We start from the raw sequence: 26,213 nt of genomic DNA on the forward strand, positions 1-26,213 counted from the left end.
GCCTCCCGGGTTCAAGCTATTCTCCTGCCTCAGCCCCCCGAGTAGCTGGGATTACAGGCGCGCGCCACCACACCAGTCTAATTATTTTGTGTTTTTAGTAGAGATGGGGTTTCACCATGTTGGTCAGGCTGGTCTCGAACTCCTAACCTCATGATCCGCCCGCCTCCGCCTCCCAAAGTGCTGGGATTACAGACATAAGCCACTGGGCCCGGCCAAGAGAAAGTATTTTCTTTCACCTGAATCTCGCCTAATCCCACCAGTACCTTTTCGAAACCCCTGTATATGCCGTTCCTACCTTGAGAAAAATTGAAGAAATACAATTGAAATCATGTTCTTTTAACTCTTTAGCAATGCCTGGGAGGGAACTTTTTCTTCTCTGTAGTAAAAGTGCCTCTTTTTAGCAGTTTAAATAATCGAATATTTCATTGTGTGGAAACTCCTGTATTCCTCCTTTAAAACACGAGTGTGCAGACCTCTTGATGTTGTGCCCTATTAAAAGGTGAGATTTTCTTCCGGAGGCTCTAGGAGTGAATATGTTGTAGGAATAACTTAGAACAGTTTAAACAAGATGTTGTATGTGGCACGGTGCAGTGGCTTATGCCTATAATCCCAGCACTTTGGGAGGCTGTGGCAGGTGGATCACCTGAGGTCAGGAGTTCCACACCAACCTGACCAGTATGGTGAAACCTTGTCTCTACTAAAAATACAAAAATTAGCTGGGCATGGTGGCGAGCGCCTATAATCTTAGCTATTCGGGAGGCTGAGAGAGGAGAATGGCTTGAACCCAGGAGCGGGAGGTTGCAGTGAGCCGAGATTGTGCCACTGCACTCCAGACTGGGCAATGAAGCAAGACTCCATCTCAAAAAAAAAAAAAAAAAGATGCTATATACACGAATTCTATATATTCTATCTGTTGTCAAGAATATGTTAACAATGGGGAAATATCAAAAAACTAACATTGTGTGGTTACTTTCTCTTAGGGTTTCAAATTTAGCATTCATTTTTGTTCGTTTAGTAACTTGTGTCTAAAGCACTTCCAAGTTTACCTTCCGTTTATGACATATCTCTTTTCACTTGAGAGATTCCAGGGGAAGTGTATTAGTTCCTTATTGCTGCTGTAACAATTATCACAAGCTTAGTAGTTTAAAACAGCACAGGTCTGTTACTCTTACAGTTCCCACTGTAAGGGGGATTCTGTGAGTCAGAATCCCACACAGGTCTCACCAAGCTAGAACCAAAGTACCAGGCAGGGCTGCTTTCTTTTCTGAAGGCTCTTGGGGAGGATCCATTGCCTTATTCCTTCAGGTTGTAGGATTGAGGTCCCTGACATTCCATACTTCTTGAAACTGTCCCCTTTCCTTGGATCACAGCTCCCTTCCCTTGGTCTTCAAGGCCAGCAACATCATGTCAAGCAGAGGTTTGGAATCTCCTGCTTTCCCAACTTCCTGTGTCTCTGATCAACTCTTCTTCATCTCCTTACTTTAAGGGCTTGTATGATTACATTGGGCTCTCTGGATAATCCAGTATGATCTTCCCATTTTAAGGTCAGCTGATTAGCTACCTTAATTCCATCTGCAAGCTCAATTTCCTCAATTTCCTTTTGCTATATACATTTTACATATTCACGAGATGTGACCCCAGGGATTGGGATGCAGGCATCTTTGGGGCCATTATTCTGCCTACTGCTTCCCTGTGGAACATTGTCTAGAATTTTCTGCTTTCTTTGTTTTAATATAACAACCTTGGGTTAGTGTTTTATATTTATAAGGCTGCCTTGAAAACCATTCCAACCTTGGCCAGGCGCGGTGGCTCACGCCTGTAATCCCAGCATTTTGGGAGGCCGAGGTGGGTGGATCACGAGATTGGGAGATTGAGACCATCCTCGCTAACATGGTGAAACCCTGTCTCTACTAAAAATACAAAAAAAAATTAGCCAGAGTGGCGGTCACCTTTAGTCCCAGCTACTCGGGAGGCTAAGGCCGGAGAATGGCGTGAACCCGGGAAGTGGAGCTTGCAGTGAGCCAAGGTCACGCCACTGCACTCCAGCCTGGGCGACAGAGTGAGACTCAGTCTCAGAAAAAAGTGGGAATAAAAGAAAGAAAATCATTGCAACCCCTTTAGGAGTAGTTTACATGATGCTCTTGGCACTCCCTTAACTTGCTTACTTATTTTTTTGAACAGCATTACAGACATCTTTAGTTTTTTCCAGAGATTTCGGTTTGCTTGTATTTGTCCGGAAGTCACTCAACAGTATTGAAGTAAGTTGACAATTTTCGTTTTGCTTTTCTTGTATATTCCTGGAGTGACTCCTGTTACCCATATTTACAATATGTATCTCTTTCATTACAGTTTCGTGAATGTAGAGAAGAAATCCTAAAGTTTTTATGTATTTTCTTAGAAAAAATGGGCCAGAAGATCGCGCCTTACTGTGTTGAAATTAAGGTAAGAATTAAAAAAAATACCTTATTACATTATATATCAACATCTGTTTTAACTTATGGTGTAAGGAACTTGGATTTTTATTTTAAAGATAAAACATTTTCCTCTCTCATTGGGGAATTTGCTTATTTCTGCATCATTGTGTTACAAATGAACTGGACTCTTCATTAGTTGTTTTTTTTTTTTTTTTGAGATGGAGTTTTGCTCTTGTTGCCCATTAGTTATTTAGATTTAGTAAGCTAAGGCCTTTGTCAGAGAAACTACTTTGATAATTTCTTTCCTGAGGAGGTGGCAGTGGCACCTTGGGTTCCCTGGGGCCCTGACGGCTTCTTGATAACTTCACTGCAGCCAGGGCGACAAAAGCGAAGCTCCATCTCAAAAAAATAATAATAATTTATATTTTTATTTTTATTGTTTATTTGTTTTTATTTTGTGAGACAGGGTTTTGCTCTGTCATCCAGGCTGGAGTGCAGTGGTGCGATCATGGCTCACTGCAGCCTCCATCTCGTGGGCTCAGGTGATTCTCACACCTCAGCCTCCCAAGTTGCTGGGACCACAGGCATTTGCTACTATGCCCAGCTAATTTTTGTGTGTTTTTTTTTTTTTTTGTAGAGACAGTTTTGCCTTGTTGCCCAGGCTGGTCTCGAACTCCTGGGCTCAAGTGATCTTCCCGTCTCCACCTTCCAAATTGCTTACAGGCATGAACCACACTGTAATCCCCAAAGGGATTGCAGACACGAACCACAGAGTCTGGTGAATACTTTTTTCTTTTTTTTTTTTGAGACGGAGTCTTGATCTGTCACCCAGGCTGGAGTGCAGTGGCACAATCTTGGCTCACTGCCACCTCTGTCTCCCGAGTTCAAGCGATTCTCCTCCTTCAGCCTCCTGAGTAGCTGGGATTACAGGCGCGTGCCACCATGCCCGGCTAATTTTTATATTTGTAGTAGAGACAGGGTTTCACCATGCTGGCCAGGCTGGTCTCGAACTCCTGACCTCAGGTGATCGCCTACCTCGGCCTCCCAAAGTTTTGGGATTATAGGCATGAGCCACTGTGCCCAGCCTAATGTTATATTTTCCATAGCTAAATACTGAATTTTGATATTGCTCCTCTTGGAGACGTAGTTTCAGATATTGCTGAGTCTCAGTTTTTATCTTATTGATGATTTTGGTTATTTTTTTTTGAAACCTAGAATACTTGTACCAGTGTTTATACAAAAGATAGAGCTGCTAAATGTAAAATTCCAGCCCTGGACCTTCTTATTAAGGTAATTATGTTTTTAAGTATATGCATCTTGTATTAAATGTATAACTTTTAAAAAAAAGTGAGAGTTTTGAGTTGTATTTTGGGTGATGTGTTTGGGGAAGGATAGGATCTAATCACACTGATGTATGGGTAAGATGCACATTTTCCAACCATCACCTGACAGTACCCTGGCTTTTTGTTCTCAGACTCTTCTGGGCAGTAAAAGAAGAATTCTGAGTTGTGAGCAGAATGAAGGAGGAAAATGACTAAAGAATTTATTGCTCTTTCATTTATCACTCTTACTGGCTTTGGCAAAACCTAATGCTATTAGAAATTGCTGAAAGATCACCTTGTATCTCTGAGGTTTTTCCTAAAATCTTAGCACTGGGAAAGAGTTCATATGTTTTCTTTTCTTTTTTTTTTTTGAGATATAATCTTGTTCTGTCATCCAGACTGGAGTGCAAGTGGTGCGATCTCAGCTCACTGCAACTTCTGTCTCCCGGGTTCAAGCGATTCTCCTGTCTCAGCCTCCTGAGTAGCTGGGATTACAGGCATATGCTACCATGCCTGGCTAATTTTTATATTTTTAGTAGAGGCGGAATTTCACTATGTTGGTCACACTGGTTTTGAACTCCTGACCTTGTAATCTGCCTGCTTTGGCCTCCCAAAGTGCTGGGATTATAGGCGTGAGCCGCCGTGTCCAGCAGGAATCGGTTGGTATGTTGCAATTAAGTGGTTGTTGGGGTCACTGTGACCTGTTTCTGTTTTGTTTTTGTATTTGTATTTTAGAATTCCTTTGTTTCTGATTGGTCCTTGGTTTTATAGGCTTCTGGGAGAAAGGTTCTAGTCTTGTTGATTTCTTGGGAAGGTAACAGTTAAGCCTAGAGTATTCTTCCTCTGGTGTTCTTACACCACCCATCTCAACCTCTTAATTTCCAGATAAGCTGGGTGGATGCGAATCCTGAGAGGGCAAGTGTAAATCCTTGAGACACACCGAATTCTGAACCTTTGCTGTGTACCGAGGCACTGAGATAGAGGAATCCCTTTATTTCCCTCTTCAGAGAGAATGCTAATTTGTATTATTTTTTTTTCTTGATTCCCACACTACATTGATGTACTAATTTGTATTCTTTTAGTTACTTCAGACTTTTAGAAGTTCTAGACTCATGGATGAATTTAAAATTGGAGAATTATTTAGTAAATTCTATGGAGAACTTGCATTGAAAAAAAAAATACCAGATACAGGTGAGATGCATTTACATGTTATTTTCAAATAGTTTAGCAAATTAATATTAACAAATTATTAGCGTAAGGCTTAGATTTTCTCTACCAAGGTCTTATGTTTTATACATGAATCCTTTTTGCTGAAAATAAACCAAAATGGAACCAAAAAACAACATGTGAAGACTTCCCTTCATAAAAATGTTAATTTTTACAAAATTATTCCTTTAAATGGAAAACTCACATGTCAAGTATGATTAATACATTTGCATAAAACTTAGGAAAGAATGCAGTCCTAAAAGCTTAATATTTTATATATCTTATTGTAAAATTAATTTTGAACTTCACATTATTTTATTTTTTTCATACGTTTTGGTTAGTATAACTTATTTAAATGTAGTTTGAGCCCTTTACTTATCTAAAATTATCTTTTCAGTTTTAGAAAAAGTATATGAGCTCCTAGGATTATTGGGTGAAGTTCATCCTAGTGAGATGATAAATAATGCAGAAAACCTGTTCCGCGCTTTTCTGGGTGAACTTAAGACCCAGGTATGATAAAATTTATGACATTCTGCTTCCATAGACGTGGTTGTATTTTTCTCTTGTAATGACATTTTCTTAAATCTTTCCTTTTAGATGACATCAGCAGTAAGAGAGCCCAAACTACCTGTTCTGGCAGGATGTCTGAAGGGGTTGTCCTCACTTCTGTGCAACTTCACTAAGTCCATGGAAGAAGGTATTGCTTGGCTTCACTTGATTTCTTTATTCAAAAACTAAGTCTAACCAGCAATGCCTGATTATTTTTTTGAACTCTTAACCAATCCTGAATTCACATACAGTACTGAGAAATAATATAGAGGGACCTGTGGGCCCTCCCCAGGACATCTTTCCCAACTACAGCACAACAGCATGGTGGGCGTTAATATTGATGTTGTCTGCTGAGCTTTGTTAGATCTCACCAGTTTAACGTGCACACATTTGTGTAGGTGTATTTAGTTCGGTGCAGTTGTTTCACATTTTATTTATTTTTTTTGAGACAGAATCTTGCTCTGTCACCCAGACTGGAGTGCAGTGGTACTTTCTCGGCTCACTGCAACCTCTGCTTCCCAGGTTCAAGCAGTTCTTCACTTCAGCCTCCTGAATAGCTGGGACTATAGGCATGCACCACCACGCCTGGCTAATTTTTTTTTTTTTTGAGACGGAGTCTTGCTCTGTCGCCTAGGGTGGAGTGCAGTGGCTCCATCTCAGGTCACTGCAGCCTCTGCCTCCCAGGTTCAAGTGATTCTCCTGCCTCAGCCTCCTGAGTACCTGGGATTACAGGCGCTCGCCACTAAATGGCTAATTTTTTTTGTATTTCTGGTAGAGATGGGGTTTCACCATGTTGGCCAGGCTGGTTTCGAACTCCTAACCTCAAGTGATCTGCCCGCCTTGGCCTTCCAAAATGCTGGGATTACAGGCGTGAGCCACCACGCCTGGCCTAATTTTTGTATTTTTAGTAGAGATGGAGTTTCACCACGTTGGCCAGGCTGTTCTCAAACTCATGGGCTCTAGTGATCCACCTGCCTTGGCTTCCCAAAGTTCTGGGATTACAGGCATGAGCCATCGCATCCGGCCCTTTTAAAATTTTTTTTTTTTTTTTTTAATAATTGAGACAGGATATCACTGTGTTGCCCAGGCTGCTCTTGAACTCCTGGGCTCAAGTAATCTGCCCACCTTGGTCTCCTAAAGTGCTGGAATTATAGGCATGAGCCAACACACCCAGTGAGTTCTGTGTAATTCTGTCATGTGTATGTGCCATTGTAGTCAAGATATTGAACAGGTTGATTAGCATAAGGGTCCCATGTGCTACTGACTTCGTTAGAGCCATAGTTAACCTCTTCCCCCGTCTTGGCCCCCTAATAACCACTCATCTGTCTCCATCTGTGGTTTCGTCATTTCAAAAAGTTATACAGATGAACTCACGGTATGTAGCTTTTTCTGTGTGGCTTATTTCACTTAGCGTAGTGTCTTTCTGGTTCGTCCATATCCTGATGGGTCAGCATTGTCTTCTTTTCAAAGGCTGAATCATATTCCTGTGTGTATTCACTGCATTTTGTTGATTCATTCATCCATGTATGGACACTTGGTTTGCCTCTACTTAGTGGTTATTCTAAGTAGTGCCATGATCATTGTACAGAAATCTGTTGGCAGTCCCTGCTTTCGATTCTTTTGGGTATATACTTAGAATTGTGATTGTTGGATTGTATGGTAACCTTAGTTTTAAATTTTCTGAGGAATCGTCATACTGTTTTTCACAGTGGCTGCAGCATTTTACATTCCCACCAGCAGTGCGCAAGGGTTGCAGCTTCTCCACATCCTTACTGACTTCTCATTTTCTGTTTTTTTGGTAGTGGACATCCTAATGCCTAATGGTTGTGAAGGGATGTCTCATGGTTTTGATTTGCATTTCCCTAATGATGAATAATGTTGGTTGCGCATCTTTTCATGTACTTACTCGCCATTTGTGTGTCTTTGGAGAAATGTCTGTTCAGATCTTTTGCCCATTTTTTAGGTTAATTGGTTTGTTTGACTTTTTGTTGAGTTGTAGATATCATTTTTTTTTTTTTTTTTTTTTTTTTTGCAGACAGGGTCTTGCTCTCTCACCCAGGCTGGAGTGCAGTGGCTCAAACATGGCCCACTGCAGCCTCAACTCAACTTCTTGGGCTCAAGGAATCATCCCACATTAGCCTCCCAAGTAGCTAGAACCAAGGGTGTACACCTAATATTAAAAAATTTTTTGTAGAGACAAGGTTTTGCCATGTTGCCCAGGCTGGTTCCTAGCTCCTGGGCTCAAGTAATGCTCCTGCTTTGGCTCCCCAAAGTACTAGGATTACAGGCGTGAGCCACTGTGCCTAGCTAGATACCAGTTTCTTATCAGATATATGATATATGATTTGCAAATATTTTCTCTCTCCCTTTTTCTTTTTTCTTTTTTTTTTTTGAGACAAGGTCTCACTCTGTTGCCCAGGCTGGAGTGCAGTGATGCGAACATGACTCTCTGCATGCCTCCACCTCCAGGGCTCAAGTGATCCTCCTACCTCAGCCTCCCAAGTAGCTGGGACCACAGGCGTGTGCCACAACAGATGGCTAATTTTTGTACTTTTTGAAGAGACATGGTTTCCCCATGTTGCCCAGGCTGGTCTCCAACCAAGAGATCTGCCCACCTCGGCCTCCTAAAGTGCTGGGATTACAGGTGTGAGCCACTGCACTTGGCCCTTCTCTCATTTTTTGAGTTACATTTTCACGGTGTTGATTATGTCCTTTGGTACACAAAAATCCCTTATTTTGCTGAAGTTCAGTTTTTTCATTTTTAAAATTTTTTTAAGAGATGGGGTCTCCCCAGGCTGGAGTACAGTGGCTACTCACAGATACAATCATGGCTCACTGCAGTCTTGAACTCCTGGCTCAAGCAGTTCTCCCACCTCAGCCTCAAGAATAGCTGAGACTATAGGCACCACCATGCCTGGCTCCTTTTATATTTTGCAGAGACAGTCTCGCTGTGTTGCCCAGGCTGGTATTGAACTCCTCCCATCAAGTGATCCTCCCACCTCAGCCTCCAAAACGTTGGGATTATAGGCATGACCTGCCACACCTGGCCAATGAAATTCTTTTCTTTTTCTGAAAAGACAAATGTAACTTTTAATCCTAAAATAATCTTTTTTTTTTTTTTTTTTTTCCTGAGTCTCACTGTCACCCAGGCTAGGGTGCAATGGTGTGATCTCGGCTCACTGCAAGCTCCACCTTCTGGGTTCATGCCATTCTCCCACCTCAGCCTCCTGAGTAGCTGGGACTACAGGCACCCGCCACCACACCCAGCTAATTTTGTTTTTATATTTTTAGTAGAGATGGGTTTCACCGTGTTAGCCAGCATGGTCTCCATCTCCTGACCTCGTGATCCGCCCGCCTTGGCCTCCCAAAGTGCTGGGATTACAGGTGTGAGCCACTGCACCTGGCTGATCCTAAAATAATCTTCAGGGGAGACAAAAAAACTCCTTTGCTCTTTCTTACCATTTTTTTTTTTTTTTGAGACAGAGTTTCGCTCTTATCACCCAGCCTGGAGTGCAATGGCGCGATCTTGGCTCACTGCAACCTCTGCCTCCTGGGTTCAAGCCTTTCTCCTTCCTCAGCCTCCCGAGTAGCTGAGATTACAGGCATGTGCCACCATGCTTAGCTGATTTTTGTATTTTTAGTAGAGATGGGGTTTCACCGTGTTGGCCAGGCTGGTCTCCAGCTCCTGACCTTAGGTGATCCACCTGCCTCAGCCTCCCAAAGTGCTAGGATTATAAGGTATGAGCCACCACCCCTGGCCTCCTTATCACTTTATCCTCAAGTAATTACCAAATATTTGTACCTACTCTGTGTTTTTCTTCCATTAGGTTGAAACTTACAAAATTACTTATATCCAGTGATTTTTTTTAACCTATAAAAGCAGCAGTTTCATTTTAAGCTAATGTTTCTACCCATGCCTTCTTCCTTGCTTATCAAGACTGTTACAGTAGCCCTGTGTAATTTTCCTTCCTGTGTTCTCTCTCCTCTCTCCTGTATCCTGTGGCTCCCACTTCCTCAGCTGCTTTTCAACCGTCACCCCTTTTAGGAAGCATTTATGATTCCCCTGAGGTGAGCCACTTCCTCTGGCCTCTGTACTCCCCTCTGTGACAGCACTTACGGTCATATTTTAAGTTTCTTAGGTCATATGTTTGATTCTCTCCCTTGACCCTGCTGGCAGGTGATGGTGCTTATTTGTCTTTATGTGTACTTGGCTTATAAACTGGCACTCAGTGAACATTTATAGTGGAAGGAAAATAGTAGTACTTAGTGCTCATTTTTTGTGTGTTAAGGACTATTCTAGACATGTTGCAAGGCAAGTTCCTATTATGACTCTGCATGGCAGATAAAATGTTTCTGTTGTATAAATTAGTAAACTGCAAGTCAGACAGGTTAAGTAACTTGCCCCAAGTCACACAGTGATTTGTGTGGTTAAGGAGAATAATGGCCACCAGGGTTTCCCATCCTCATCCCTGTTATGCTGCATGGCATAGCGGGGTTAAGGTTGCTAATCAGCTGACCTTGAACTGGAGAGATGATCCTGGATCATCCCCATGGGCCTGGTGTGATCACAGGGTCCTTACATGTGGAAGAGGGAGGCACAGAGGAGGTCAGAGGAAGGGGATGTGGAAGGTGGCAGGAACCAAGGCATGGGGGTGCCTCTCAAGGCTGGAGAAGCAAGAAAAGGGTTCTCCCCTAGAGCCTCTCAGGAGGAGCACAAGCCCTGCTGATGCCTTGAATTTAGCTCAATATGAGAATCATTTCAGACTTCTCACTTCTAGAACTATAGGTAATAAATCTGTATTGTTTTAAACTATTAAGTTTGTGGTAAGTTGTTATGGCAACACTAAGAAACTAACAAATGACCAGTCTGGGATTTAAGCCTTGGTCTGAGGCTAAAATTTATACTTTTTTTGTGATGCCACGATCATGTGACTTCAAGCACTAAATACTAATTCATTCATACGTATATATAAGGCACCCAGGAAGTACAGACTGTATGAATGAATTATAAAAATTATAAGGCTGGGCAAGGTGGCTCCCGCCTGTAATCCCAGCACTTTCGGAGGCCAAGGTGGGCAGATCACAAGGTCAAGAGATTGAGACCATCCTGGCTAACATGGTGAAACCCTGTCTCTACCAAAAATACAAAAATTAGCTGGGTATGGTGACACATGCCTGTAATCTTGAACCAGGGAAGCAGAGGCTGCAGTGACCCGAGATCGCGCCACTGCCCTCCAGCCCGGTGACAGAATGAGACTCTGTTTCAAAAAAAATTTATATATATATGTGTATGTATACATGTGTGTGTATATATATATATGTAAACATACTGTTTTTGAGACAGGGTCTCACTTTGTTATCCAGGCTGTAGTTCAGTGCTGTGATATGGGCTCACTGCATGCTTAACCTCCTGGGCTCAAATGATCCTCCCACCATGGCCTTCCCCAAGTAGCTGGGGACTACAGATGCATGCCAACTTGCCCTGCTAATTTTTATTTTATTTTTTCTTTTTGAGACTGAGTCTTGCCCTGTCACCTAGGCTGGAGTGCAGTGGTGCGATCTCGGCTCACCGCAACCTCTGCCTCCCGCGTTCAAGTGATTCTTGTGCCTCAGCCTCCCAAGTAGCTGGGATTACAGGTGTGCAGTGCCATGCCCGGCTAATTTTTGTGTTTTTAGTGGAGACGAGGTTTCACCATGTTGCCCAGTCTGGTCTTAAACTCCTGGGCTCAAGCGATCCACCAGCCTTGGCCTCCCAAAGGTGCTGAGATTACAGGCTTGAGGCACTGTGCCTGCCCATGGGTGCCATCTATCTAAAGAGGGATGAACTTGGTGTTAAACCAGTGATTGAAATCACCAAGTTCCTACCATCATGAGCTCAGTCTAGTGGAGGAAACAGACGAACAAATAAAGCAGCTCTGCTGATTTTGGGGTTCAGCAATGCCCAGAGGTGAGGTGTAGTGAAGAGGAATGCCAGAATTTGGAGAAGTGGAGCACACGACCCACTGGTACTTTCTGAGGATGTAACGCAGAAGTCGTGGTCAGAAGGAGGAGAGGGAGACAACTGGGGAAGCGCTGGGAAGAGCAGTCATTCCAGGCAGCAGCTGCGCAGCACCCGGCCCCATGCTGGGCCAGCCTCTGACCCTGTGCTTAGCCTGCGTGCAGTGGTCCGAGGGTCTATAAGAGCTGGCGTGTCAAGAGTATGGAAGTATACAAGGTGGGCCAGGTGAGATGGGAAGGACACAGGGTTGGTGTGTGAGGGTTTTCTGAGCTGGGATCTCATTCCAGATGGAGTGGGAACAAGGCTTTTCAAAAAGGAGTGGATGTGGGCCAAGAGATGTTTCACAGGGATCTGCCTGACTGCTGTTGGGTGTGGGATGTGAGTTAGTGTAGGATTGAGAGACTGTTTGTGAGAGACCAAGGGCTACTGCAACTGGTCAAGAGAGGGTTTAAAAAAAATAGAAGCAGGCATGGCACGGTGGCTCACACCTTGTGATCCCAGCACTTTGGGATGCTGAGGCGAGTGTATCACGAGGTCAGGAGTTCAAGATCAGCCTGGCCAAGATAGTGAAACCTCATCTCTACTAAAAATACAAAAAAATTAGCCGGGCATGGTGGTAGGCACCTGTAATCCCATCTACTCGAGAGGTTGAGGCAGAGAATTGCTTGAACCTGGGAGGCGGAGGTTGTGGTGAGCCGAGATCGTGCCACTCCCCTCCAGCCTGGGTGACAAAGCGAAACTCTGTCTCAAAAAAAAAAAAAAAAAAAGATAGAATTTGCACACACGTGTTCCTAGCAGCAAATCCATAGTAAGCCAGAGGGCCAGAACCACCCAAGTGTTCATCCAGGGATGAATGGATAAAATGTGGCACATAGACACAACGCAACATTATTCAGACTTGAAGGCAGGAAAGTCTGACACATGCTGCAGCATGGATGAACCTTGCAGATAGGATGCTAAGTGGAATAAGCCAGCCATGAAAGGCAAACAATGTGTGATTTCACTTACATGAGGTATGTAGAGTAGTCAGATTCACAGAGACAAAGTAAAATAGAGGTTACTGGGGCTGGGGGAGGGGAAATGGGAGTTAGTGTTTGATGGACACCCTTCTGTTACTGATGGTGAAAACATTTTGGGTATAGACCATAGTGATGGTTACACAACAGTGTGAATATATTTAGTGCCAATGAATTGTATCTGTACACATTGTTTGAATGATAAATATGTCTGTTTTACCATATTGAAAAAAACAGAACAAGACCGTGCTTGTACATGGAGTGGGCCACTAGAGGGAGGGGCTGCAGGAGAGTGGACCTTGGAGGGCAGAGCCTGGAGTAGTCTGTCTTTGCCAAGTCACCACACCCCAAACCCACTGTGTACTGTGGGTGTCCTTGTGTCTGCACACTTGTGTTTACTAACGTGATTACTTTCTATTTGAATGACCTTTTCCCCAACTAGTACCTATTCTTTCAGTCTCAGAACAAATGCTACCATATCTGGAAAACCTTTATAGAATACTCATAGTCGGAAGAAATCTGCTTGTCATGAATTCCAAAGTAGCTTTTTTTTGTATCTTTTTTATGCCACCATCCTGCAACCATGCAGATGTGTCTCTGCTTTAAGGCCTCTCTGACCACGTTCTCTCTCCAGCTCCTATCACATCATCATCAGGGCTCTGTCTCAATTATGTCAGTCCTTGCAATAAAAGCAAACCGTTCTTGAGTCTTTGTTGATTATGAGTCACTGTTAGAAGGGTAAAGAAATTAGTGATGAATAAAGCATGACTGTATAGCTACATTGAATAATCCCGTGGGAGACAGTTATGCAAATAACTGTGATGTCAGTCAGGCCAGGATTAGAGCCTCATGTTATAATTGTGTACCTGTTTTATCTTCCCTTTTAGTTACTAAGTTTGCTGAGGTCAAAGATCATAGTTTATTTGTATTTGTAATTGTCATAATATCTTGGCATGTACTGTTTTTTTCCTGTTTTTTTTTTTTCTTACATGTACTACGTGTTGAGTAAATGTGTATTGGGGAGAAATGGTATGTTTGGCCATGAGTCAGTTATTTTATTTAATCCTCCAAACTATCCTAAAAGAAAGGTATATACTGTCCCTATTGCAAATAAGAAAATTGAGGCTCTGAGAGATTATCTAACAGAGCTTGTAAGTGATGAGTCAGTGTTTAAATCTCTCAGAGCTTGTAAGTGATGGGTTGGTACTTAAACCATGTCTTTGTTATTACAGATTTTCTTTCTGTTTTCTCGCAGTCATAACCGTGCAGCAGTAATAACTTGCAACTTTAGCTAGATGTAATGATGAAAGATGTTTCTCCTGAATTCACAAGAGACTAATGGGGTTAATATAGGTGTCAAGCTATCTGTAAAGTGTGTCATGTGATACTGTTATTACGATTGGTAACAGAGGCTTCTTGGTATTTCCCTAGATCCCCAGACATCAAGGGAGATTTTTAATTTTGTACTAAAGGCAATTCGTCCTCAGGTAGGATTAATATTACTATTAATATTACTCTAATGCCTTTACAGTGCAGACTTTCAAATACTGATGGTGAATTTTTTTTTTCTAAAATAGATTGATCTGAAGAGATATGCTGTGCCCTCAGGTAGGATTCTGTTTATAATGAGGTATAATATTTTAGATTACTAAATTAACATCTCAGGTAAGCTTTTGCTTAAACTTTGAATGAAAGCAAATGTAATAACATCTGTGATGTTTCACACACAGTTATTTACAGGGAGGCTTTCGGTGACTTAGTAAGCTCTGGTTGAAATGGTGATACTCAGGTTACATGGTTGAAATCATTTTATTTTAGGATATCTTTCAGGGGATCCAGGCTGTTCGATTCTGCCTTTGCCTCAATGAATCCTGATTCCACTTCTGACCCTTGTATTGGGATTTGTTAGCGAAGTTATGGGCCTGCTGATTGGCAGTGTTAGAGGCTGACAGGGATCCCTGGGTTACTGTAGTGTAATGGTACTAGATCTTCCTGAGCACAGTCTTGACTTTGACATATCCCTGCAGGTTTTTTGGTTTTCTGTTCTGTCTTATGTCGTCTGATTTTAAATATAATGGCTTTTGCATTTGCAGCTGGCTTGCGCCTATTTGCCCTGCATGCATCTCAGTTTAGCACCTGCCTTCTGGACAACTACGTGTCTCTATTTGAAGTCTTGTTAAAGTGGTGTGCCCACACAAATGTAGAACTGAAAAAAGCTGCACTTTCAGCCCTGGAATCCTTTCTGAAACAGGTACCACACATTCAACTGTCATTTAACAATATTCTTTCACACACACAATTAAATTCCCATTGTATGCATACGTGTTTGAAAATAAATATAAGTTGATCTGTTAGCTTCTGTAGTATTTAAAGCAGAAAGCTGTTGATCAACCAGCCTCATGGGAGGCAGCCAGACTGAAAGAGAGCTAAGGAGATGCCAGATTTGATTAGGGCCTCAGAGCCCAGATTGAGACAAGTCTAATGGAGCGAAGACATGGTGGTGAGGAGGTGGCCGAAAGGGCTGGGAGGTCAGGACTGGAGAGTGGGTGGAGGCCTGAGGATAGCTGAGCCCCATCTCTCCTGGAAGAGGAGGGCCAGCTGTCTCCAGGAGACAGATAGATGCTTGCATGTCAACTTGAAAACAAGGAGCGCCTCTTTGCTGTTGTGGATTTTCCACCTCGATAGGAGGTGGTTATAGAATCTGCACCTGCGTATGTGGAAGCTTGTCTGGTCGGCTGAGGAGACCTTGCTTGTCATTCTGAGCGCTGGTCTCCAGGATATCCTGGGCTTCCAGAGGTGTCCGCAGGGGCCTGACCACTAAGGAAGTGGACTTCTGGGGTTGCTCTGAGGGAAAGGACTGGAGATTCACAACAAACGTTTTCTTAGGGGCCCTGCTATATACATGGGTAAACAGTAACTGCATTCACAGGGTATCCTTGCAAACCTGTGTGAACAGTGTTGCAGTTGTGTTAGCCTGAGAATCACAGCCAGGATGTGTGGAAGGAGAAGAGAGAGCACTGCCATCCTTTTTTTAGGTCTGGGCCTGCCTCCCAAAAAACTGAGCCTATGGGTCTCGTCTTTGGCCCCTGCCTCTGTCGCCTGTCCCTCTTGCCTCCTTAGCCTCCCTGCTGTACTTAGCCTTCCTGTCAGACTGTGTTCTCCCTAAGGTCACTCTTGGCTTTGAGGTTACCTCTTCTTGGTCCTCCTCATAAAACTTCTGTTCCGCTGAACTTGGCTGGCCTTAGTTGCTAAGGGAAATAAAAATCTGAGGAATTACTTTTTACTGATTCATATGAATATGTTTGTTAGCAAGGAGGAGTGTCCGGGATGTGTGCAGAGGGGTCATCCCTGGTGGCACCCCTGGGGCCTTGTTCCCTAGTGATGCCTGCCTTTCCTAGCGCAGGGCTGAGTGGGGCATGGGCCTGCAGGGAAGCCCGCCAGCCCTCCCTCCACTGCGGTGGTTGTCTTTAATGAACCACGCAGACATCTCTGTTTCACATCCTTGCCAGAGACTTCAGTTCCCCACTCCAATTCTTAACAAAAACTACATTGAATAGATTTTAGAGTTTCATTGAGGAAATATATTCTACCTGCTAATCTCTACCTCGTGAGAAGGTTGTACGAGCTTAGTCAGGGGAGAAGTTCAAGAGGACTATCCTCAATGCTGCCCTAAGGACTGATACTTGTTGCAAGTTTGGGAGTTTTCAATACACCCTCAAATTTGATACTCACAGCTATGGTTTATTACATCTAAAGGGCCCGGATAAAAATCAACCAAAGGAAGCAGCACATGGTGCAGAGACTAAGAAAGTACCAAATGTGGAGCTTCCCTGGTCCTATCCCCACGGAATCAGGGCAGCATTCCTTTTCCAGCATCCATGTGTGACAGCATGTGTGGAGCATTGACTGGGTGCTCCCCCGAACCTCTATGTTTGGAGTTTCCCTTGGGGACCCACCTTGTAGGCATAGTGGGTTGTTGGATCTCAGCTTCCAGGGATTCTGTGTGACCCAAAGCTCCCATTCCGAGTCACATTGTTACCAGGTGTGGCCAGCCCCACCCTGAGTCCCATTATTAGATCATCCCTTGTGACCTGAGGCCCTAAGCAAGGAGAGAGACCCTCCTTCCCTCCTACTTCAGAATAGGGAGTGAGGAGAGAGGAAGAGGGAAAGAGGACTTTACATAAAGGATACATAATTTTTTGGCCTTAAGATTTTCTTCTATTGAATGTATTTTCCTCACAGTGACATCTATATATATATATATTTTTTTTTTAAAGGAGTTTTGTTCTGTCACCCCGGCTGGAGTGCAGTGGCGTGAGCTTGGTTACTGCAACCTCTCTCTCCTGCATTTAATCAATTCTCGTGCCTCAGCCTCCCAAATAGCTGGGATTATAGGCACCTGCCACTGTGCCTGGATAATTTTTGTATTTTTTTTTTTTTTTTGAGACGGAGTCTCGCTCTGTTGCCCAGGCTGGAGTGCAGTGGCCGGATCTCAGCTCACTGCAAGCTCTGCCTCCCGGGTGTTTTGCTATTCTCCTGCCTCAGCCTCCCGAGTAGCTGGGACTACAGGCGCCTGCCACCTCGCCTGGCTAGTTTTTTGTATTTTTTAGTAGAAATGGGGTTTCACTGTGTTAGCCAGGATGGTCTTGATCTCCTGACCTCGTGATCCACCCATCTCGGCCTCCCAAAGTGCTGGGATTACGGGCTTGAGCCACCGCACCCGACCTTGTATTTTTGTTAGTGACAGGGTTTCGCCATGTTGGCCAGGCTGACCTCAGGTGATCCACCCTTCTTGGCCTCCCAAAGTGCTGGGATGACAGGTGTGAGCTACTGCGCCCGGCCGACATCTGTGTGATTAATTTTCAGTGGCAGTGTAATATGTAATGATGTTTATGAGCCATAATGTTTTGATCTGTCCTCTGTCTACTACTGTTGAATAATTATTTTTGAGTCTTTAATATTATATACAGGAAATAGTTGAATAAAGATGCATTAAAAACATGCTTACTGGGAATACAATAATAGAAAATTAGCAGTGTTTAGGTGGTTACACATTATAGTATATAATATTTGGTATTCTGTAATTAAGTAAAATGATATTATTGTTTGTTTACTTCTTGAGAAACATTTATAATATGTTTTGTGAAGAAGTAAATTATGAAACAGTATATACAATGTTTCATTCTTCTAAAACAAATAGGGAACAAAGTTCCTGAAGGTCACGCACTAAGACCTAGTGGCTTTAGGGGGATTGGGAAGTGTATGGATAAATTGGCAATGGAAGGTGGGTTTTTTTTTCTGTCTTTGATAATTGTCTAGATAGATTCCTTCCATTCTTATTCTGGACAGTCTTTGTGCTGAAATGGGAAATGCTTTTTGAATACCTGTATTAGTTCTTGCATTTAGGATCTTGTCTCTTAGTTTGGTAAATAATGATCTATTTGCTTCTCAGACGACATTTTCCCATTGCATCACTTGATTTAAGCTTTATAGTTTGTAGCGTATTTTTTTGAAAACTGAGATGTCTTGTCATTCTGATTGTTCTGAACTGTATTTATTGATGACGTCTGAAATCACTGGTCCCCTGACAACTCTCTTTCACTGTGTGGGTGACAGGTGAGCTCTAAAGACTGCTCTTTGCTTCCTCAGAGAATCTTACTTCAAAACCTGTTTTTTTTTTTTTCTTTTCAGACTTAGGCGTATCCTTGGTCTCTTAGTCCCTTCTCTAGGAAAATGTATCACATAACCTTATTTAAGACACTTTTCTGAACCTGATAGAGACTAAGCAAAATGGAAGCAAAGGGTCTTTATGATTTAAAGCAATTGTGTGTAACTATAACAGTACATTAGTAGCATCTAAACAGTTCTAGTTTTTCCATATTTGTAAAGATTCCATTGCTATTAAATATTTCAAAATATTATGTATTTGCAGGTTTCTAATATGGTGGCGAAAAATGCAGAAATGCATAAAAGTAAACTGCAGTACTTTATGGAGCAGTTTTATGGAATCATCAGAAATGTGGATTCGAACAACAAGGAGTTATCTATTGCTATCCGTGGATACGGACTTTTTGCAGGAGTATGTCTCATTAACTTATTCTATTTTGTCTTGGTTTCACGTGATTGTTTAAAGGAATCTAATTTATTGCATTTTGAGTAGTGTCTAATACTTGCAACAATACAGCAGACCCTTAAATAACATGGTCGTGAACTGCACAGGTCCACTTACATGCAGATGTTTTTCTGCCATACAGATAAAAAATACAGTGTGTGCTGGATTTGAAACTTATATAGAGGGCTGACTTTTTGTATATGAGGCTTCCACAGAGTGACTGTGGGACTTGAGTATGCATGGATTTAGGTATACTGAGGAGGCCTGGAACCAATCCCTCCCGCATATCCTGAGGGTCACTGTATTAGTGTTGTTTATTAACAGTTAAGATTCCTTCACTGTCTACTATGTACTAGAATTCTGTATATGTGTTATCTCAAGTTCTCCTAACCCTTAGGAGCTGAGTATTACTCTGTTTTGCAGATTAGCAAACCGAGATCCAGAGAAATTAGGAAACTTGTTAAGAGACTCAGAATCGACAGAACCAAGGCATAAGTCCAAGCGTGAAGAGTAGAAACACATGTTTCCCGTCTATACTATGCTGCTCCTTATTCCTAAAGTAAAATTGTAGTTGATTTCACTCAGTTTTAGAAAGAGAAGTTAAAAAAAAAAAAAGTTTATATGACAGAAAGAGATAAATTTAAGAATATTAGCTAGGTGTGGCAGCCCACACCTGTAATCTCACCACCTTGGGAGGCTGAGGCAGGCAGATCACCTGAGGTCAGGGGTTTGAGACCAGCCTGGTCAAGGTGATAAAACCCTGTCTCTACTAAAAATACAAAAATTAGCCAGGCGTGGTGGCGTGCACCTGTAATCCCAATTGCTTGGGAGGCTGAGGCAGGAGAATCTCTTGAACTCAGGAGGCAGAGGTGGCAGTGAGCTATGATCGAGCCACTGCACTCCTATGTGGGCAACAGACACTATCTCTCTTAAAAAAATTATTTTAAAGAAAAATATTAAGAATAACCCTAGTTATTTCTTCTTAGTGGAACTTTGTGACTTCCGCTTGTAGAAAAAAACAACTAAATTCCTTTTTCTTCCTACAATCTCTCCCTTTTTTTTCTTCTTTCTTCTTTTTTTTTAATTTTTGAGTTGGAGTTTCGCTCTTGTTGCCCAGTCTGGAGTGCGATGGCATGACCTTGGCTCGCCACAACCTCCGCCTCCCAGGTTCAAGCAATTCTCCTGCCTCAGCTTCCCGAGTGCTGAGATTACAGGCATGCACCACCATGCCTGGCTATTTTATTTTTGTATTTTTAGTAGAGACGGGGTTTCTCCATGTTGGTCAGGCTGGTCCTGAACTCCCGACCTCAGGTGATCCGCCCACCTTGGCCTCCCAAAGTGCTGGGATTACAGGCATGAGCCACCGCTCCTGGCCTCTCCCTTTTTCTTTTCTTTTTCTTTTTTGCCTCTCAGGCTGGAGTGTAGTGGTACAATCATGACTCACTGCAGCCCTGACTTCTAGGGCTAAGCGATCCTCCTGCTAGGGCTAAGCAATCCTCCTGCCTTAACTTCCCGAGTAGCTGGGACCACAGGCATGAGCCACTGTGCCCAGTAAATTTTTTAATCTTTTGTAGAGATGATATCTCACTTTGTTACACAGGCTGGTCTTGAACTCCTGGCTTCAAGCGAACCTCCTGCCTCAGTCCCCAAAGCACTGGGCTGACAGCTGTAAGCCACCGTGCCTAGCCTTTCCCATTTTCTTAATCTTCATCTCCATTTGTCTCTGTTGCCTTCTTTAAATATGCTTAGGGCAGAAGAAACAGAATGGCAGAAGGCTCTGAGCTAAAAGATCGCATGGGATTTTCCCTTTACACAGTGATCTACCCCCACTTGAGCTTGTCCCTGTGGCTAGAGCATGATAGACAGGAAAGGGGAAACGAGGTGCACCATCAGATCCTCTGGGAGTCTGGACTGGATTCAGAAGTCCTGGAAAAGAAGCCTTGGAAAAGTCTGAAATTGAGCAATTGCATTAACACATTTGTGAGTTTGAAAAAATGTCTCTGGTGTGGTGTGGAGCGTGACATGGAGCATCTTCCAGTCATGTATGGACTCCTGGCCTCTCCTGTAGATGGACAGTCTTGGGGCAGAGACTGCCTCTCATTTGTCTTCAGTACCCACTGTCTAAACAGTGCCTAGAACATAGCTGACAACCAGTAAATGCTTCCTGTGTGAATAAGTATTTAAAATGTGATTACATATTATTACACAAAGCATCTTTATAATGAGATACCATATTTTATTTATTTATTTATTGAGGTGAAACCTCACTGTTGCCCAGGCTGGAGTGCAATGGTGCAATCTCAGCTCACTGCAACCTCCACTTCCCGGGTTCAAGCGATTCTCATGCCTCAGCCTCTTGAGTAGCTGGGATTACAGTTGTGCGCCACCACGCGTGGCTAATTTTTGTGTGTGTGTGTGTTTTTTTTTAGAGGTGAGGTTTCACCCTGGTGGCCAGGCTGGTCTTGAACTCGTGACTTCAGGTGATCTGCCCGCCTTGGCCTCCCAAAGTGCTGGGATTACAGGCATGGGCCACTGTACCTGGGCATATACTGTATTTTATATCTGTATATCTTCTTAATTAAAAAGCTTATGGCTCACGCCTGTAATCTCAGCACTTTGGGAGGCTGAGGTGGGCAGATCACCTGAGGTCAGGAGTTCGAGACCAGCCTGAGCAACACGGAGAAACCCTGCTTCTACTTAACAATACAAAAAAAAAAAAAAAAAAAATTAGCCAGGCATGGTGGATCATGCCTGTAATCCCAGCTATTCGGGAGGCTGAGGTGGGAGAATCACTTGAACCCGGGAGGTGGAGGTTGTGGTGAGCCAAGATCATGCCATTGCACTCCAGCCTAGACGAGAGCAAAACTTCGTCTCAAAAAAAAAAAAAAAAAGCCTTGTTAAATTTGTGTTTATAATCACATGGCTTAACATGACACCTTAAATATCATTATTTTGATCTTGTTAAGATTGATGAAAACTTATGTTTTCCCTTTTCTGAAGCCCTGCAAAGTTATAAACGCAAAAGATGTTGACTTCATGTATGTTGAGCTCATTCAGCGTTGCAAGCAGATGTTCCTCACCCAGACAGACACTGGTGACGACCGTGTTTATCAGATGCCAAGCTTCCTCCAGTCTGTTGCAAGTGTCTTGCTGTACCTTGACACAGTAAGTGAACTAAACAGCACAGTTTTAAGTATTTAATCTTCATTTCTTCAAATAATTTGATGGAGTCATACAATACATTTAGTGTAGGCACTGTTGGGAACATTGTGACAGTTTTAGTTAGTATTTTGTGGCGATACAATTATTGTCATGAAACTTGATTTTTTTTTATCCAGAACAGGAAAAAAAATATTTGTTTCTCTTGCTATCTTTCTGAAAGATTTGGAATTGTTGCTTGGGATAGAATTGCACTTCAAGACAATTTTTACTGTGTGTGTGTGTGTGTGTGTGTGTGTGTGTGTTTTTAAGGCAATCACAGTAATAAATGTTAAGCAGCAGGTTAGATGACAAACCATGTTTTTCTTTCAATAAGTATCTAATTAAGTTGTAATTACTCTGAATATTTGTATTATTCCTGTATTCATTGATTCCCTCCTCTAACTCATGGTTTGCTGATGATTTCCGATAGGTTCCTGAGGTGTATACTCCAGTTCTGGAGCACCTCGTGGTGATGCAGATAGACAGTTTTCCACAGTACAGTCCAAAAATGCAGTTGGTGTGTTGCAGAGCCATAGTGAAGGTGTTCCTAGCTTTGGCAGCAAAAGGACCAGTTCTCAGGAATTGCATTAGTACTGTGGGTAAGTTTACAATTTATTGTTTTTATGAGTAATGATGGATAATTAACACATTATTTGATATAGGTAAAGAGAATCTGTTTACCAAATTCTTTTGTATCTTTGATACAACTTTTGATGAACTAAATTTTGGTAGACCAAAATCTCTTCCTTTTTTCATCCTATTACCTCTAAATTTTAATAGTTTTACGTTTTTGGGTTTTTTTCTTTTTTTTGGAGACAAGAGTCTCGCTCTGTCCCCCAGGCTGGAGTGCAGTGGTAGAATCTTGATTCACTGCAATCTCTGCCTCCTGGGTTCAAGTGATTCTCTTGCCTCACCCCCCAGAGTAGCTGGGACTACAGGCGCCTGCCACCACGCCTGGCTAATTTTTGTAGTTTTAGTAGAGACAGGGTTTCACCATATTGGCTAGGCTGGTCTTGAACTCCTGACCTTTTGATCCACCTGCCTTGACCTCCCAAAGTGTTGGGATTACAGGCACGAGCCACCGTGCCTGGCCAATAATTTTAAGTTTTAAAATTAAAGCTGTTAATGAACTTAGAAAATAAATTGAGAGGTAAAGTTGGGTTCCAAAATAAAATGACTGGTTTTTTTTTTTTTTTTGAGTGATTCTATTTTTCAGTGTTTCCTTCATTTTTGTTTTTTTTTTCTTTTTTCAGTGCATCAGGGTTTAATCAGAATATGTTCTAAACCAGTGGTCCTTCCAAAGGTAAATTCTGAATTTAATGTTTAGAAAATTAATCTATTATCACTGAAAGTTAGGAATGTTGCTGAGGTTTTCGAATATAATTTTGCAAAAGTGGCCGTTCTTTTCTTAGTTATTAGCAATGCCTTACATTTTGAAAAGCATAGGACATAATACCTTTGTATTTTGTTAGGCGAATACACTTCTAAGGTATGAAACATCTTTAAGCATAACTTTAGGTTTTATACATTTTCGTAAACCAGAAAATGTTTTCTCTCTTGAAACTCTAGGACAGATTGCTAAGGGAGGCGTATCTTAGTTCCCAGAAATTATAAGACATATGATGAGATGAAAGATTGAACTATGTACGAAAGCAAGATTATTATAGCACATTCAATGGATATTGTATTGAAATACTTCTTGGTGTATCACAGTTTTAGTCACAGAAGAATCACATATTTTTCAGCTTTTTATTTATTTGTTTATTTTTTGAGACAGAGTCTCGGTCTGTCATTCAGGCTGGAGTGCAGTGGCGCAATCTTGGCTCACTGCAGCAAGCGATTCTCCTGCCTTAGCCTCCCGAGTAGCTGGGATTACAGGCAACTGCCACCTTGCCCAGCTAATTTTTGTCTTTAGAGACATTTTGCCATGTTGGCCAGGCTGGTTTCGAACCAGCTTGACCTCAGGTGATCCGCCCACCTTGGCCTCCCAGAGTGCTGGGATTACAGGTATGAGCCACCGCACCTGACCTCAGCATTTTAAATTATGCTTTTATAATACAATGTCTTCCTTAATTATATGGTCTCCTATGGGTGGCAGTTTAATTTAGAAAATTCTGAAAACCAGCATGTTCTGGCAGTAGTGCTGCTTCTGAGAGTCCATCATTACATATTGTCATACTGTCTTTCTGACCAGGGCCCCGAGTCTGAATCTGAAGACTACCGTGCTTCAGGGGAAGTCAGAACTGGCAAATGGAAGGTGCCCACATACAAAGACTACGTGGATCTCTTCAGACATCTCCTGACCTCTGACCAGATGATGGTAATGTTTACCATTTGAAAGCCATAAATGTACCTTACTTCCTCTATTAGTCTGCATAGTTTAGACATAAGACTTATATCAGAATTATGTTTTACTAACTTTCAAAAATTTAAAACTGTACTTCAAAAATAAAAAATTAAAGCTATGAATCAGGAAGTTAGAATGAGAGTAGAAATAAACGAATTGAAAGAAACACAGACATAGAATTCCTTTAACATTAATTAGTTACTGTTGCTGCGTCCTCATTTTAATTTTAAATAGCGAGATGGTACAGATCATGCTAAGCTGTTCTTCCTAACAGGTCCAGTCTGAGGATGGATATATATGTATTTGTGTGTATTATATATGTGTATGTTTATATATGTGTGCATATTTACTTATGTATGCACATAAGTATATGTGCATGTCCTTACATGTACACAGACATAGTGTCTGTAGATGCATATTACACATATTTGTGTTTATACATACACATCCACAAATTAATTGGGGTAAATGCTTTGACAAGGTTGGCCTAAATCTTCTCACTTACCACTATATACAGAGTAAGTATTTGTTACATGACTGGATAAATGATATCTGACTGAAATGATGCTATTATAATAATTTAGGAAGGTATCTTGCAGCTTGAAAACTTCCAGGTAAATCTGCTACAGTTTATCATCACTGTTTCCATAATACCCAAATCGGCACGTACATCTGTATATGTGTCTTAATGCTTATAAAATACTCATACTAATACTTTTTTGCACAAGATTTTGAAGTTTATTGATTTTTTTTTATTTAAAGGATTCTATTTTAGCAGATGAAGCATTTTTCTCTGTGAATTCCTCCAGTGAAAGTCTGAATCATTTACTTTATGATGAATTTGTAAAATCCGTTTTGAAGATCGTTGAGAAATTGGATCTTACACTACAAACACAGACTGTTGGGGAACAAGAGGTTAGAAATTTTTATTAGTAGTAATTTTTCATCATTTTTGTATCAACTGTCTTTGCGTATAAATATTTAGGGGATAATAGCACATTTGTAGAGGAGGACTGAAGAAAATTCGCTTCTTCAGGATTATTATGTGCCATTGATGCATTTCTGTTGGATGTAACCTATTGTATAGAAAATGTTATTACTAGATGGTTCAAAAAGTAATTTATATATGTTAATTTTTTTTTTATAAAAGTTATTTACTAGGCTCATTTGTTTCTTATTCCTTAGCAATAGTAAACAGTGACAGAAATCTTAGGTAGAAATGACTTTGTGTAGGATAGGGAAACCTGGGGTTGCTCTTGTTTATAGTTAAGGAAACTTGTGGTACAAGGTGTTAAATGTGTTCCTGTGATAGAAGAGTATAGATAATAGGAAGAGAAATAAGAAAATGCCCTCCCTTTTTTCTGCACCTAATTTTCCTAACCTGGGTTAAAGGTACGTCGTGGCTTAGGCCTGGTGCGGTTGGTCACACCTGTAATCCCAGCACTTTGGGAGGCTGAGGCAGATGGATCACAAGGTCGGGACCATCCTGGCTAACACAGTGAAACCCTGTCTCTACTAAAAATACAAAAAATTAGGCAGGCATGGTGGCGGGCACCTGTAGTCCCATCTACTTGGGAGGCTGAGGCAGGAGAATGGCATGAACCTGGGAGGCGGAGCTTGCATTGAGCCGAGATCACGCTACTGCACTCCAGCCTGGGCGACAGAGACTGTCTCAAAAAAAAAAAAATTAGCCAGGCGTGGCGGCGGGCGCCCTAATCGCAGCTACTCAGGAGGTAAAGGCAGGAGAATGGCGTGAACCCCGGAGGCAGAGCTCGCAGTGAGCTGAGATGGTGCCACTGTGCTACAGCCTCAGCGACAGAGCGAGACTCTCTCAGAAAAAAAAGGATAAGTCATGGCTTAAGGCCACCAGCCTGGAGCTGCCCTGTTCTTGTCCAAGGCATTGATGGTAACTGGACTCCACGGTAATTAGGCTGACGAGAAAGAACTGAGATCCTGGGGAGGCATCTCGCTTGCTTTCGACTGCAGTGATTGTTTCAGACTAGATCGTGCTGATTCGAGTTCACGTGTCAGTACCTCCACTGCAGTCC

General features: G+C 42.2%; 1 protein-coding gene across 2 annotated transcripts in view; it reads left to right on the forward strand.

The window, feature by feature from the left end:
• PRKDC (protein kinase, DNA-activated, catalytic polypeptide) overlaps positions 1–26,213 on the forward strand; it is a 189,562-nt gene that overhangs the window by 603 nt on the left and 162,746 nt on the right. For both annotated transcript variants that reach the window (XM_011945691.1, XM_011945692.1), the window contains exons 2-16: positions 2,182–2,258; positions 2,350–2,442; positions 3,630–3,704; positions 4,819–4,927; positions 5,340–5,452; positions 5,540–5,639; positions 13,937–13,992; positions 14,083–14,113; positions 14,599–14,756; positions 18,438–18,584; positions 21,618–21,782; positions 22,249–22,417; positions 23,072–23,121; positions 24,013–24,138; positions 24,928–25,080. In XM_011945691.1, the coding sequence (XP_011801081.1) occupies positions 2,182–2,258; positions 2,350–2,442; positions 3,630–3,704; positions 4,819–4,927; positions 5,340–5,452; positions 5,540–5,639; positions 13,937–13,992; positions 14,083–14,113; positions 14,599–14,756; positions 18,438–18,584; positions 21,618–21,782; positions 22,249–22,417; positions 23,072–23,121; positions 24,013–24,138; positions 24,928–25,080 (1,622 nt within the window). The remainder of the gene's footprint in view (positions 1–2,181; positions 2,259–2,349; positions 2,443–3,629; positions 3,705–4,818; positions 4,928–5,339; positions 5,453–5,539; positions 5,640–13,936; positions 13,993–14,082; positions 14,114–14,598; positions 14,757–18,437; positions 18,585–21,617; positions 21,783–22,248; positions 22,418–23,071; positions 23,122–24,012; positions 24,139–24,927; positions 25,081–26,213) is intronic.

The sequence above is a fragment of the Colobus angolensis genome, unplaced genomic scaffold (genome assembly GCF_000951035.1).
Source record: "Colobus angolensis palliatus isolate OR3802 unplaced genomic scaffold, Cang.pa_1.0 Scaffold243, whole genome shotgun sequence".
NCBI lineage: Eukaryota > Metazoa > Chordata > Mammalia > Primates > Cercopithecidae > Colobus > Colobus angolensis.